The sequence below is a fragment of the Centruroides vittatus genome, unplaced genomic scaffold (genome assembly GCF_030686945.1).
Source record: "Centruroides vittatus isolate TY-2023 unplaced genomic scaffold, ASM3068694v2 contig_565, whole genome shotgun sequence".
Classification (NCBI taxonomy): Eukaryota; Metazoa; Arthropoda; class Arachnida; order Scorpiones; family Buthidae; genus Centruroides; species Centruroides vittatus.
Genome location: NW_027122336.1, coordinates 186,343 through 201,958, shown reverse-complemented (window position 1 = coordinate 201,958; position 15,616 = coordinate 186,343). Strand labels below are relative to the sequence as shown.

Below are 15,616 nucleotides of genomic sequence, written 5' to 3'. Positions count from 1 at the left end.
TAATTCCATGATCGCTTTTATTTAAAAAAGAAGGAACAAAAAATTTCTGTAAAACAAAATACATATAAGACCACAATTTGCATTACATAAAAAAAAAAAACTTGGGCAGTATTGTAGCTTTGTATATACCATAAAATCTTGGCTATAAGCCATGGTCTGTAGGTTATATTTGTAAAATTCACCACTTGCAGGATATGCACAAGGGTGACTAATATATGAAAAATTGAATTACTGGTAAAAACTAACTACAATATAAAAGAAAAATGCAGTAAACTATACCAGTAATAATAATTTTAAAGCACGTTTGAGAATTGGCAAAAGTAACCAATAAAATGGTATACAATTATAACTCCACTACACAGCAAAATGAGATTTATATATACAGTAGAGAGTTGTTAATCTGAATCAATTGGGGACTGGGGTTGTTCGGATTAGCAATTTGTTCGGATAACCGATTATGTATGAAAAAATATATTAACCTGTCCAATGTTGAAATTTTTCTCCATTGCGTGTCACTTCGTGTTGAATTTTCGTCGATTTTAAGCCTAACGAAAAGTTTTATAATAATAATCGAGGCTATTGTATCATTAAAAATTATTTCTTTATTTTGTACAAACAAAATAAATATATTGAAGAATATAAAAACATGAAAATTATACTTTAGATGTAAATCTAGTATCAAAAACGTTCAATTCAGCACGACACAGTCCGACTGAAAATCATTCGGATAACCGGCAATTCGGATTACCAGGGTTCAGATTAACGACTCTCTACTGTATAATGCTATTCCTGATGCTGTTCTTTTCGTATTGATTTTTATTCTGGATTCATACCTAATACATTGACTATAGATTGCATCCTAAATATGACAGTGGCCTATCCACAAAAAAAGTCAACATTCCTTTACAACTTTTACTTTTACAGCTTATACCTAAGGGCAGTCTATAATCAAGGTTTCAAAGTATTTTGTTTTCGGGAAATCTTTTGTAAATAAAAGAAACAAAAGAAGTGATTTCACAGGATTATAACCTTTTATTAACTGAGGATGATGATTCTTAAAAGAATAGGTTAAAATGCATTTTGTGAAATAAAAGTAAAAAGTTGCCTTCCTGGCTTTTCCATAACAGAAATACAATAGCGTCAAGAATCATAATGTTTACATATTAAATTCAAGATTATCATCTATTTTCTTAGTAAATTAAAACTGTTCATGTCAATTTTTTTATTACAAGCCATTTTAATAATGTTAAAAATTGTGGGAGGCCCCAATGTACACATTTTATTTAGTTCAACATTTAAAAAATTGTCCACCTCTGTTCAGGATGACATTTTATATAAATACAGACTTGAATTACATATTTCAATTTTATAAGATTTCTATTTTTAGAAATATCTACTGTTCTAAACCATATATATTCAAATTATAAAGGAATAATGCATCAATCTATTGTTATTGCTTATTGATCTTTCTATCTGCACAAGAATATAGATATAATGAGAAAATCTGAAATTAGTTATGATGAATAATATAATATTAAAATACATTGAAGTGTAGTTGTTCTATTTTATATTAATCTAAAAAACTCAGTATGCATGTATACATTATATTTTTATATGACATTGTATTTTGAATAAAGATATTAATTTCAGTTAGAAATTTCAACTTAAAAATTAAACATTTCTTTCAATATTTGTAAATTTTAAATTATATTTCTAACACTTTAAAATATATTCATAAATGTTAACACTGAGCTGATGAATATGATAAATGTTCAAACTTTTGAAAATCTAAAATAGCTTATTGAAAACTAAATTTATTAAAACTCAACAAAATTAACTTGAATTGATTTTTTTCTTTAGGTTTTTAGCAAACTAAAAATATATATTACTGGATTCAATTTTTTCCAATATGAGCAAGCCTCATAATTGGATAATATATTCACCAAATTTATGGTCAGAGAAGACCATAAATTTGTTAAATTTGTTTAGTCTTATTATAATTTTAAAAAGATGTCTGACCTAGATTTTATGATTACGTTCGCGGTTATAGGAAATCACCACAACAACTAACTTCCAACTGATTAATTTTTTACATAAATTGAATGTAAAAAGCTAGTACATATTTTATAAAAATGAATGTATTATAATAATAATAACAATTTACAAATAAAGTTATATAATATGTAATTAAAAATATATATAAAACTTTGTCAAATCAAATTTAAATTTAATCTGATAGAATTTTTAAGAGTATTGCAATATTTTAGTATACCTTTTGATCAAGAATTCAAATTTGTCATTTGGAATTGTATAGTTGTGAGTGAAGACCAAGGATACTTTCACTTTTTTCACTTTTACAAATTCTGATAAAAAAAATGAAAATATTTTAAATACAAATTTATATTTTCATGATTGTTTTTATAAGTCTTAAATTTTTAATAAATATATACCACATTTTCCTTTTCCTATTGGGAAAGTAATGCCATTAGGAAGTTGTGATCCGGATTCATCCACACACCAGCATTCTTGTTCAAAATTACTAGTAGGAGCACATTGTGTAGGAACAAAATTTCCATCTTCAGTACATTGAGGTGTATATACTTTCTCTGTCCAATGTAACAATGCTCTTTGCAGAAAGCCTTCACACCGAGTATATTGTGGTATCATTGGTGTAATTAATTCAGATGGCACTAAAAATACACTTTGTTTAATAACTTTAAAATTAAATAGAGTTTATTATAAAATCTTTTCTTACTTGGTGTTGGTTGTATGACACATGATACTGGATGACCATCTAGGTCTACAAATTTTACTGAACATGTGCATGGATCAACACTACATATGGCATTTGGATTACCTGGACAAACTTCATTGGCACAGGCTTTTGATTTACTGCATGGTTCTAATACCTGTCCAGACGGTTTGATTTGAGGACATAATATTAAATCTAGAAACAAGAAAATATAATATTATTATTGTTTTCATATAAATGACAAATATGCAATTTGAAATCTATAGAACCAAAACTAACCAGGACATTTGGATTCACATTCTTGTTTGGTTTCAAAATTGTTATCATTTCCTCCACATCCACCATAATCGAATTGTTCACATTGGAAAATTTCCTTATTATAGTACCAACGAGCAATTTGAGCTCGACACATTCCTAGATCTTTCGGTTGCTCACAAATTGGCACTGAAATTAGAAAAAAAATATATTTTAATTAATAGATGATATTTTAAATTAAAGTTTTTGCTAATAAATTCATTTAATCAAATAATATTTTATAATAGTAGTCTAGTATAATATAAATGTTTATATGTAAATGTATAAATGAATTTATACATTTAACATATAAACAAAGGTAATATATATATCACACTAACCGTACGAAGCTTTGCAAATATTTTTAATGTACCATGAACGTTTTTGGTCCACCTTAGGACTTTCTTCAGGTGGAGTTCTATTAGAGAAAACCTTTTTTGATGTGATTCCATTCTATTCCATTTCCGATGTGTTCTAATTTTCTTTTTAAATTTTCTCAGTTCCTAACAATGTGGACTTGCATCAGCGGCTATAATGCCGGGTCATACATAGAAAATTTGAAAGAAAATTAGAACACGTCGGAAACGGAATAGAACAGAATCGCATTGAAAAAGGTTTTCTCTAATAGAATTCCACCTGAAGAAAGTTCTAAGGCGGACCAAAAATGTTCATGGTACGTTAAAAATATTTGCAAAGCTTCATAAGTTTAGTGTGATATATATATTTGTCAACACTTTGTTTATAAGATGGATATTAAACAAAAGTAATTTATTTTAATAGAATTGAAACTAACCTGGCTTTTCACATTCTGTTTGACACTCTTCAAATGACTTAAAATTATTGTCATTTCCTTGACAACCATTGTAAATAAACTGCTCACACAACTGGCTGCTTTGATTAAAGAAATATCGTACAAGAGAATTTTGACAAGTTCCAACAAGTAGGGGTTGACTGCATTTGGCTACAATAAATTATTAAATAGGTTTTAAATAAGAAAATAAACTTTCACAAAATTTTAATTATATTCAGTATTTATTTGTTTTTTGGATAAATTAATTGTAAAGTTGTTGATAATGGATTAGTAATGGTAATTTTACTTATTTATAATTATTAATAATGAAATTTTAAATGTATGTTCTTGTAATTTTTAAATATATCTGCAAATAAAAATAATTTTAGAATTTGAAATTTCTTTGTAGATTAGGATGTAATGATTTGTATCAGTTTTATAATAATAATTATTGATATTCAGCACTAAACAATACATATTAATAAAAAAAAAAAATACCTCAATGACATTACAAATTACTATGGTACAATTTTTATTTAAACAAGATCCCTGTAAATATTATGGCAAAATAATTTAGTTATAATAAAACTATCTTTAATTTCATTTATATTAATCAACATAAATATCTTTATTATAGACATATGTTTCTTAAAAACAATAATTCAGAAGTTTTAGAGTAATCAAACCTTCAAGACTTAACATTTTATATAATGTTAATAATAATAATAATGTTCTGTATTTCAATATTTTATTATTATTAATTTTAAAAAATTTCAGAATTTACAAAACTTAAAAAACTTTTTTAGAAAGAAATATTTAAAAGATTACTTATTAAAAGGACTATATTTATATAGAGATTCAAAACATGAGCAATTTAAAGAAACTACATCCACAAAAATAAAATGTAAGAGAAACAATGTACAAAAAAAATCTTGAATGAGATTTATGTATGTTTCATCTGTAATCTCAAATTAAATCTTGTCTTTGTCCATTTTGTGACAGTGATCAACTTTAACAGTAACAAGAGAATATTAACTTACTTGTCAGTTATCGTTCTCATTCTTGTTATGCTCATTTAAAATAACAGGTATCAATGGAATACAAAACTCATCTTTTACAAAGTTTCTCAAAATAACTCCCATAAAGCCAAATCTAGTGACTGTAGTAGCCAATTCAATATCTTCTTAAATAAGTTAAGTTCCATATTCTGTAAGATCTAACTCTATTTGACATTTTCCAGTGCTTTGAAAAAGACCAACTATTATCTTACATGATTCAAAGGAAAAAATAGTAACAATAAAAACTGATCATTATGTACTGAAAAATGTTCAGAAAGAAATCAAATATTAACATTTTATATGTGTAAATTACAAATGAAACACATATTGAACTAATATATATGGTATAACGTGAAAAATTTTAAATATTCTCTTTATTTATTTAGTGTGTGTTTTATATTTGCATTTTGTGCTATTCTAAATAGATATTAATATATAAAACAAAGCAGACAATACATTTTCTTTTTAAGTATGATTCAAACTACAAAAATTCTTTAATGTTTTTAGAATATTCTTTTGTATTTAAGTTATGCTATGCATAATCTCAAAATAAGTAAAACAGAATCCCTAACTTTATTAAATAATGCTTCTGATATAAAATTATTTTAACTTTATGATGATGATAGTCTTTTATAATTTGTATTAATGATTAAAACTAAGATATTACCTTCACAGTTGACTTTTTCTCCATCAGCATTTACAAAAATAACAGAACATTCATCACAGGGATCTGCTATACAAATTGCATCTGGATGTGCTGTACAAGTTGCTTTCATACATTCATTTTTACATACATGTGGAACTTGGTTTGCATCAGGACAAACTAAAAGAGAATTATATTAATGCATAATTATAAAAATATAAATTAAAAATGAAAAAAGTTTTAAAATTATGATGAACAGTTTATGTAATAAATCATTATGTGTCTAGACAACATATATAATTTGTCTTATAGAATCTTCATATAAATTTTATTTTTAAAACTATAGTATTTTTAGAAAATATTAATTTTACAGTATTACAGGAAATCCTTGTTAGTTCAAAATTCAAGGGACAAGATAATCACGACTTCGAATTATCCAAGATTTACATATTTCTGTATAATATGACGAATGCCACATAACTAATGTAATATATTAGGTAAACAGAATATGGCTGCACATACAGAACTATTTTTGTTTATTATTATTATTATTATGTTGGGTTAAGTGAGATATACTCGGTTAACACCAGTGGCTGTGTACTATGCCGGACCAAAGTCAAGGCATAGTAACCAAAACAGAAATTAAAGAAGTGTATCAGTGTGTGTGTCTGTATTCAGGAATTTTCTCACAATATGACATGTATTCAATATAGTGGCCTTCTGTAGTGTGATGTATGTGTTTCTATTCAATTCTAATGTGCCCAGGCTTTTGTGTAGTGTGTGTGGTATGACACCTGTAGAAGAGAGAACAACAGGTACAATAAGCACCCTATCCATCCTCCACAGATGCCTTATTTCCTGGGCGAGTTCTGTGTACTTGCTAATTTTTTCAGTGCATGCGTTTTGTATATTGTGAGTGTTTGGAATGGATATGTCTATAATGTATGTGATTTTATTGTGTTTGTCAATGAGTGTGATGTCTGGTCTGTTGTAAATTGTTTTATCTGTGATTATGGCTCTGTCGTAGTACATTTTGTGCGTGTTGTTTTCCAATACTGTCTGTGGAATGTATTTGTAGTATGGCTCGTGGATGTCTACTAATTTGTGTTTCTTTACAAGCTCTTGGTGTATTATATTTGCTACTTGATTATGTCTGTATAGATAATCTGTCTGTGCCAAGAGCTTGCAACCAGAGGTGATGTGTTGTATAGTTTCTGGCATGATGTGACATTTTCTGCATGTGTCATTTGTGAGTGTTGCATCTTTGAGTATGTGTTTTCTGTAGTTTTTAGTATTTATGACCTGATCCTGTATGGCGATCATGAATCCTTCCGTCTCCCCAAAGAGGCATCCCCGAGCTAACCAGCTGTTTGACGCAGTTTTGTCAACAAAATCCTGGGCCAGATCATAAGGATGCCTGCCATGGAGTGCCTTTCGAGCCCACGATTGCTTAATGGTGTCTATGCTTTTTATATGTTGTGTTGTGTCCATATGATGTGAGTGTAAGTTTAATGGTGTGTTATTCGAGTCTGCTAGAGTTACTGCTTTATGTAATTGTGATGTTTCTTGTTTTTTGTAGAAAAACTCTCGCAGTGACTGTATTTGTTTGTAGTGAAGGTTAACTATGTCAATCAGGCCACGTCCGCCATCTTTACGTGGAAGGGTTAATCTTTCTGTGGCAGATTTAGGATGATGTTGTTTATGCTTAGTAAGTGTTGTTCTTGTTTTCCTTTGGAGTTGCTCAAGATCAGTGTGAGTCCAATGTATAACTCCAAAAGAATATGTGAGTACTGGGATGACATATGTGTTTATTGCTTTAACTGTGTGTTTTGCATTTAATTGTGTTCTGAGAATAGCATTTAACCTACTTTGGTATTCTTTAATTAATCTTTGCTTTATTTGTGCATGTTCTGTTAGTTTGGCCTGTTGGAATCCTAAATACTTGTAGAACTCGCCCTCTTCCATGGATTCAATAATGTCTCCATTTCCAAGTGCAAAATCTTCTTTCTTCAGGATTCCTTTTTCTATGTGAACTGTTTTGCATTTATCTAGGCCAAATTCCATTTGTATGTCCTTGGTGTATGAATGTGTGATTTGTAGGAGTTGATGAAGTTGTTTTTGTGTGGATGCATAAAGTTTTATGTCATCCATGTACATGAGATGTGACAGTGTATACTGTGTTGTTTTTTCATGCCTGATATTGTAGCCATATTGTGTGTTGTTTAACATGTTGGATAATGGATTCAAGGCTAGGCAGAACCAGAGAAGACTCAAGGAATCTCCTTGAAAAATTCCTCGCCTAATAAAGATTTGGTTTGTTTGTATGGAAGTGTTATGAACCCTGAGATGTAGTGTTGTTCTCCAGTGCTGCATAGTGTTTTGGAAGAATGTAATGAGTGATGGATGTATTTTGTACATGTGTAGAATATGTAGCAGCCAACTGTGTGGAACACTGTCGAATGCTTTTCTGTAGTCTATATATGCTATGTGTATGTTTCTGTGTCGTTTGTGTGCTTGCCGTAGAATGACTGAATCTATGAGTAACTGTTCTTTGCATCCCTTGTGATTTCTACGGCAACCTTTTTGTTGTTCTGTTAGAATGTCGTGTTCTTCAACATGTTTGTATATTTTGTTTGCGATACAGGATGTCAATAATTTGTAGAGTGTTGGAAGACATGTAATTGGTCTGTATTGTGTGGGGTCTGTGGTATTGTTGTTTTTAGGTTTCATGTAGGTGATGCCCTGAGTAAGAAAATTTGGCATGTCTTGTGGATTGATTATGATGTGTGTTAGGTGTTTAGCTAGTTCCTGGTGCAGGGATGTAAACTTTTTGTACCAGAAATTGTGAATGTTGTCTACACCAGGTGTTGTCCAGTTGTGTGTTCTGTTAACAGTGTATTGGAAATCATGTATGCTTATTTCAACACAGGGCATAGTTGGTATGTTGTGTAAGTTTTTGTTCTCCTCCTCGATCCAGCCTGCTTCAGCATTGTGCGTGACAGCACTGGACCAAAGAGAAGACCAATATGTTGTGAGTTCTTCTTCTGTTGGTGTGCCACTGTGCTGTGTATCAGTGTTTGCTTTGTTATTAATTTGTCTGTAAAAGAGTTTTTCATTGTTTGTAAATAATTTATTTTGTTGTTTTCGTAGTGTACATGTTTTGTATCGTTTGAGTCTACGTGCTTTGGCAGCAAGTTTTTGTTTTAGTGTATCAATGTATTCTGTAATGTGTGTGTTGTGATGTTCATGTTTTGTGTGTGTTTTTATTTTCTTGAAAATGTTTTTGAGCTGTTTCCTTAATTTGGGTGTTATGTTGTTTTTAGTGTATTGTGTCAGCCTGCCTAATTGCTGTCTAATGTCATTTATTTGTGTTTCTATTCTTCTCTGCCAGGCAGGTTTGTGATAGAATTGTGTTTTCTGTGTATTTGTCTGTGATTGTACTTTCAGTCCATGTTGTGTCACTACTGTGACTGCCCCAGCATAAACTAATGTATGAATGTCTGAGAGTGTAGAAATTGAATGAATGTAGTGTGGTAGTAAGTGAGTGTTTACATAATTTAGTGTTTTTCCTACTTCCTTTGACGTGTTGATTTTTGGTATTCGTGGTCGTTGTGTGGGATCTGTGCCTGTATATTTAGTGAGTGTTTCCTGAAATATAAGTGAGAGTGTATTAACTAAATCCATGTCTATGTTATCAGTGATGGATGAGGAAGTGTCTGTAGTATCATTAGTGCTAATTGTTGTATGTGTGTTATTATCAATGCTTGTTCCTGGATTATCCTGACAGGTTACATGATCTTCATTAATGTTAGATGTTTCTGTCTGTTGATGTATTTGATCAGCAACCTGTTGTTTGATAAGTTCAAGTGTTGTTTGTGGAATAAGGTTGTTGTGTATAATTGTTCTTTTTTGATCAACAACCCTTTGTTCGGTGACAGTGAGATGAGGATACTGTTGTGTGAATCTAAGGTGTAGTTGTTGTCTGTATGTTGTCACGTTTGTTTCGAGTTTTGTGATCGTGTAGTAAGTACGGATGATAAACTCGTTCATTTCTACTGTCCATTTCATCCGTTGGCGTGGTTTTCCAGCCTTTGTGGTCTGTGGATGCATTGCCACAGAAACACCAAGGCTGGGTTGGTTCCTCACATCTGTTGAGGGCATTGCAGTAGCCATGCTTGGGCCGGTGCTGCTTTCGCCACTGGTAACCAAGGGAGACTGTGGCCTATTTTTCGAACGTGAGCCTCTGCCTAACTCACGAATGCAGACCTTGTTAACCAGGGCAACGTCCGAGCTGGTATCACATTTAGATCTGGTTACTACCATGATACATATCTCCGCAGAATGTGGGTGTGTGGTCACTCTTAGCTTCATTTCTCCCCATAGACCTTACTGGCATGGGTGTCCCTACCAGGAGCTTGTGCTCCAGCCTGCATTGCCCTATGGATCAGTAAAATTACTGGGCTCTCCCACCACGACCAGGTGGTGACCACTGGGAGAGATTATTATTATTATTATTATTATTATTATTAATTAACAAAAATAGTTCTGTTTATTAATAATAATATAAATAAATTGCAGATAAAATGAACTTGTTTGGTGAAAACCTCACAGGTTGCCAGATAGGTTTTATAAAAATAAAACAAAATTCCTTGAAATGTAACTCTAACTAGTTTTTGGGCCACTTTAAAAATAATAAGTCATGCAAATGTAGTAGCTTAATATCTCAATCTGCTATTTATAGCCCAATCTTGCAATCCCAAAACCCAATCATATTTTATGAGATAAGAGAAAAAAGGATAGTCTATAGGTAAGATGACAGCTGAAAACATGTTACTGTAAAAGCAAAGCCATAATGACCAAATTACGGTTGTTCTCGGTCTATTGTTCTCTTATAGTATGGAAACATTTTGATCTAAATGAACGAGTTAATGTATGTAGTACATACATCACAGTTCAGAGAGAATTTTCACTTTGTATTTCAAACTGAATTCCTTTATAAATAAATCTGTATATCCCCAGCAGGGACAAATAGTATGGTTATGAACTAATGGGATTTTGAATTATCTGAGTTTGATTTAAACATTTTATAAAATTGTAGATAAATTTATACAGGAAATCCTTGTTAATTCAATCATATTTTGTAATAGATTTTTCAAAACATGATGATATTAAACTTCTTTTTATTAATGACTACATTCCCAAAACTTATTGTATTTTTGAATAAATCTCTTTTGTAAAAATTCTAAATAATATTTAATTTATAATTATTTGAAAATTTAAAAATACAATTTTCTAATTAAATTCTAATATACATATTTGAATTTTATTATATATAATAAAATAAAATACCATACATGCTATATATAATTTTTTAAGTTGCAAAAACAAATTATTTCGGTATCATTTTGTTACTATAAATAAAATTTTGTTATAAAAAGTTAATTATATTTTGTATTACTAAGTCGGAAATATTAAATTATGAATAAAAGTCAGTCTTGAAGCAAACATTCTGTTAATAAGTAGAGTAAATTTCATTCATATTTTTTAGTTATAAAATATTTAATATATAATTAAATAATATAAATTATTTTGGTAACTTTTAATTTCTTTCACTAAAGAAATATTGATTTATTCCTATTAATCAGTTCTTATATAATTTTTACTCTATCAATTACTTTAGTAATAGAGTGAGATGATATACAATATATACAAGAAAGCTATTATAATGATTTATATTACATAAATGATTTTCTTTTAAATACAAAATCATCAATGACAATTATTTTTAAAATTGATTTATATTTTTTTTAAAAGTTAATTGCTTACTTACTTGGACCAACAGATCTTCTTTTTATTATTTGACCTGTATAAGAAAAAAGTGAAAAATTTTAATATTTTTAATAAAAATAATAATTACACAAGAAAAAATAAATGTAATGAATATCCCTTTTGATTGTAATATTATTTATAAATTTAAAATTATTTATATCTCTCACTAGATGTGAGAAAAATTTCAAAGAAATTCTCTGAAATTCTTGGTGATCATATTCTCATCTTCACCCCTATATTTCCTGTTATCAACTATTTTATCGTGATGGGTGAAAGTGTGACAATCATTTCCATCAGGTTCACATCCCTGACTGAAACAAATGAATTATACCTGAGAGGAAAATAAAATAATTGTCATCTAGCATATACACACAATCTGATATATATGATAAAGATACAATGGGATCAAAGTTAATGGTGATTTTTCTTGCAAAAGGAGAGGAAATTCAAATTTCACTTGGAAGCAGGTGAGTCTCCAATTGGTTCATGGAAGAGAGACCAGTTGGCAATGTCTGATTAAAGAATAACCCTTTAAAAGTCCAGTTTCCCAAAGACACAATAGAGAAGAAAAGGAGGAAAGGTGAAAAAAAAAGAGAAAGAGGAGAGAAGAACACAAGAAGAAACAGTAGGGTCATAACCTCCATCAGCAGTATGATATGTATAGATGGGCCTCATTAACTTTTTCACCTAGTGCAGATATTCATACTCAGGTGTTGTAAACAAAGATGGTGAGAGTGGAGAACACAGTTGTGAGATCAAACACTGTTCAAACAAGACTATGGCCAGTCAAAACACCTGTCACCCACTGTCTTTGAGTCAACAAGAATTCAAACCTTCATCATAGATGTGGACAGTGTGACTTTTGTTTGTTTCATTCCCTGTGGATTAAACAGACAACTTCAAAATAAATGACACGCATTATAAAAATCTCTCTCTCCAGTCAGTAAACAATATTTTCTTTAAACAAGTCACCTTTTGTCCTGGACTCATTGCAACGACATGTATGTTTATCAAAGCTTGCTTTATCTCTGACAAATATCATCACTTGTGTTCATTTGAAAATATTTGATCACTTGTTTCTGGGTGGGACAAAATCCTGTAACTTCATACAGATAAAAAAAATTTTTTTTATGTCAATAAAAAATTTAAAATTAATTATTATTTCTTATTTACTTTCAAGTTTACTTTGTCAAGTTAGTCTTATAGAAAAATAGCTGAATATCCAAGGCAAGTTAATCAATCCTCTGGAATAACTCAAAAAAATATGCATACTGCAAAAAAATTATCAAGCCATGTTAGCCTTCAAGGAACCCACACAAGATGGGGTAATCAATTTCATCATAGATGGCATTACAGTCAGTGAAAATGAAGTCAACTTCATTTTCTTAAATGGAAACCTCCATGTTTTATTGCATATTATGATTCTACATAAAAAAACAAACTTTTATCTAAAAGATCTTTTTCAAATCAGAAATTATGAGTAAACTTTTCAGTGGTTGCCACACCATATGCACATGTCGGTGGATATTTGCGGAATTCATTAAGAAAAAAAATGAAGAAAAATGCTAAAAAAATCATTAGGAAACTATTATTATTTGGTGAAATCATTCGTTTTCTTCAAATAATGAAATAATACAAAAACTTGTGTCACAACTTAAGGCCATCTTAAATTTACTTAATACATTTTTTATTTTACTTAAAATTATAGCAGAATGTTTAATTAATGTGAGTTTTCTCATATGGTAAATGATGTTCATAAAGGCATCTTCATTTTGCAGAATGCATAAGTCAATTCTCTGTTGGAAATGCCTCAAGGTTTTTAATAAAACATTTTTAGTATGTTTGCACAAGCTATTTAAATTTTTTCCCGTCATATCTTCTCTAGTTGTTGGTTCCTGTTCATAAACAACATTCTTTAAATATCCCCACAAACAAAAGTCAGGCAAAGTCAAGTCTAATAATTGTGTGGACCGCTGTAATGGTCAATGCCATCTAATCCATCTGCCATTAAAGTGCCTGTTTAAATAATTTTCAATTTATATATAGTAAGGCCTTGATAAGTCTAACTAAATCCATATTCTTTGCCTTACATAAAGATTGACATCCTTTTCTGATTTATTTATTCTTAGAACGGCATAATAATCAAATTATAATATCTTTCACTATTTGATTATGGTTAATACATATTCAAGAAGTCACTTTATTAATGAGATAAAGCATGTTTTGAAATAATTCACATCTCATCTTCAGATCCCCAATCATATAGCAAATATAGGTAATTTATTTTATGTCATTTAGTTAATACATATTATATTGATCTTATTATAATGTTTTTTTAAAACTTATTTGTATTTAAACATCTGTACCTGTATTTTACATATCTGTGGATCTGAAGATGAGACCTGAATCATGTAAAAAAGTTTTATTGCATTAATAAAATGACTTTTTAAATGTTTATTAGCATTTTGGTCTTGTGCTGCTGTATATGAAGTTGGTTCTACTGGAAAACATTAACAGAAATTCTGGAGTTCTAGAGTTTTACAGCAAATGTTTTACAGCAAATGTTCCAAATATATATATATATATACTCATATAAATAGAATATTGAATACTTTTAAATAAATGAAAAGAAATTGCATAAAATCTATTTAGTATGCTTATATAAATTTCTTACCATCTGTAGTGCACTTCACATCGCCTCTTGTTAGTGTTTCATGCAAAGGATTTCCATATTTGTCAACACACCAGGACAAATCTTCTTGATGTTGTGTGATAGCAAAACCTCCTTCGGGAGAACATATAGGCAATGTAACAGTCATTTTGGATGACTTTATATGTGGAACTGAAATAATAATAGTTTATTCAGTTTAATTAATTTAAATAAAAATGTTATCTTTAACAAATTGAAAATCTAATTTACTTATTGGCTCAACACATTGATTTCCACATTCAGTTGTGCAACATTTATAATTTCCAGAACAGTCGTCATCTTGAAGACACTCATCTTGTGCAAATAAACAGGCTAATGTCATACGATGTAAAGGTTGAGATGAAACTGGACAACTACCTACTTTTGGTTCAACGTCATGTTTAGCCAAATAAGGATCAACACATCCCATTCCACATTTACTTAGGCAACATTTTTTATTTCTTGGACAATCAGAATCATAGAAACATCTATCTCTACATATCTGACTCATACTTCGAAGAACTGAAAGCAAAGATGGAGAAGAACAAAATCCAGGTTTCACAACGGGAAGGCCAAATGAATGGAAGAAACGTAAATGATCTTGCAAAAGATTTGATAACATTTTTGGACCCATTTGACTAGACATACGAATTGTGAGGCCATCTTTACGAGGAGAGACAACAATGGTAACATGAGACGAAGACACTGCAAAAAACAAAATCAGAAAAAAACAATTGTAATGAATAAAAAGTAAAAAGGATTATTTTTGTTCAGAATATTATTTTAAAATGTTTACTTTGCAAGTCTTCATCTTCTTGTTCAGGATATGTTTCTTCACCTTCTGGAATATGATTTTCATTTTCAATTATAAAGCTTTCTAAACTTCTTCCCATCATTGATATTGGTGGTGGTGGTGGGGGTGGATATGCAGGTGGGGGAGAAAATTGAGAATATTCAGAAGATGGTAAAAGATGATCAATATGATCAGGAGGAATATGATGATTTTCCCATGCATTACTATTCAATACTTCTTGCATTTCAGTGAAACAAGCACTTAATCCTATAAAAAAAATTATTCAAATATTATTTGATAATATTTGTAGTCCAAATATTGTAAATTAATAAAATAAGCTTTTTTTTTAATCAGATAAAATGAAAATGTATTTGTAAAAGTAATTTTTATGAGTTTACATACTATTATTTTTTCAATATTGTAATGATGTTTTATAATATTTTAATTAAAATTATTTCAATTTTTCATATATAGTTAAAACTGCAATATAGAGTAAATTAATTTATTAATTAAAATTTAATTTTAAACTAATACAAAGATTACAAACATTTTCATTAAATAAAACTTGTCAATATTAAAATTTGCTTTTATTGAGATTATATATATATATTTGTCTGAGCAAATACAAAAGTATGAGAGAAGACTATAACTTGATGGAATAACAGAGAAAAATGCAAAAGTTGTTTGAACAAAAACTCATGAACGAAAATACATATTGATATGAAAGTTTTTATAATAATATCAGTGGTCTGTGTAGATGTGCTGTAT

The 15,616-nt window shown here is 29.5% G+C and overlaps 1 protein-coding gene across 1 annotated transcript in view; it reads right to left on the bottom strand.

The window, feature by feature from the left end:
• Nucleotides 1-15,616, bottom strand: part of LOC136978990 (uncharacterized) — a 147,934-nt gene that overhangs the window by 4,271 nt on the left and 128,047 nt on the right. Inside the window, exons 28-37 of the mRNA XM_067274869.1 lie at nucleotides 14,852-15,115; nucleotides 14,287-14,760; nucleotides 14,041-14,208; nucleotides 11,368-11,400; nucleotides 5,562-5,717; nucleotides 3,840-4,007; nucleotides 3,032-3,196; nucleotides 2,756-2,947; nucleotides 2,451-2,690; nucleotides 2,273-2,363 (exon numbers count right to left, since the gene is read on the bottom strand). Coding sequence (XP_067130970.1) covers nucleotides 2,273-2,363; nucleotides 2,451-2,690; nucleotides 2,756-2,947; nucleotides 3,032-3,196; nucleotides 3,840-4,007; nucleotides 5,562-5,717; nucleotides 11,368-11,400; nucleotides 14,041-14,208; nucleotides 14,287-14,760; nucleotides 14,852-15,115 — 1,951 coding nt within the window. The remainder of the gene's footprint in view (nucleotides 1-2,272; nucleotides 2,364-2,450; nucleotides 2,691-2,755; nucleotides 2,948-3,031; nucleotides 3,197-3,839; nucleotides 4,008-5,561; nucleotides 5,718-11,367; nucleotides 11,401-14,040; nucleotides 14,209-14,286; nucleotides 14,761-14,851; nucleotides 15,116-15,616) is intronic.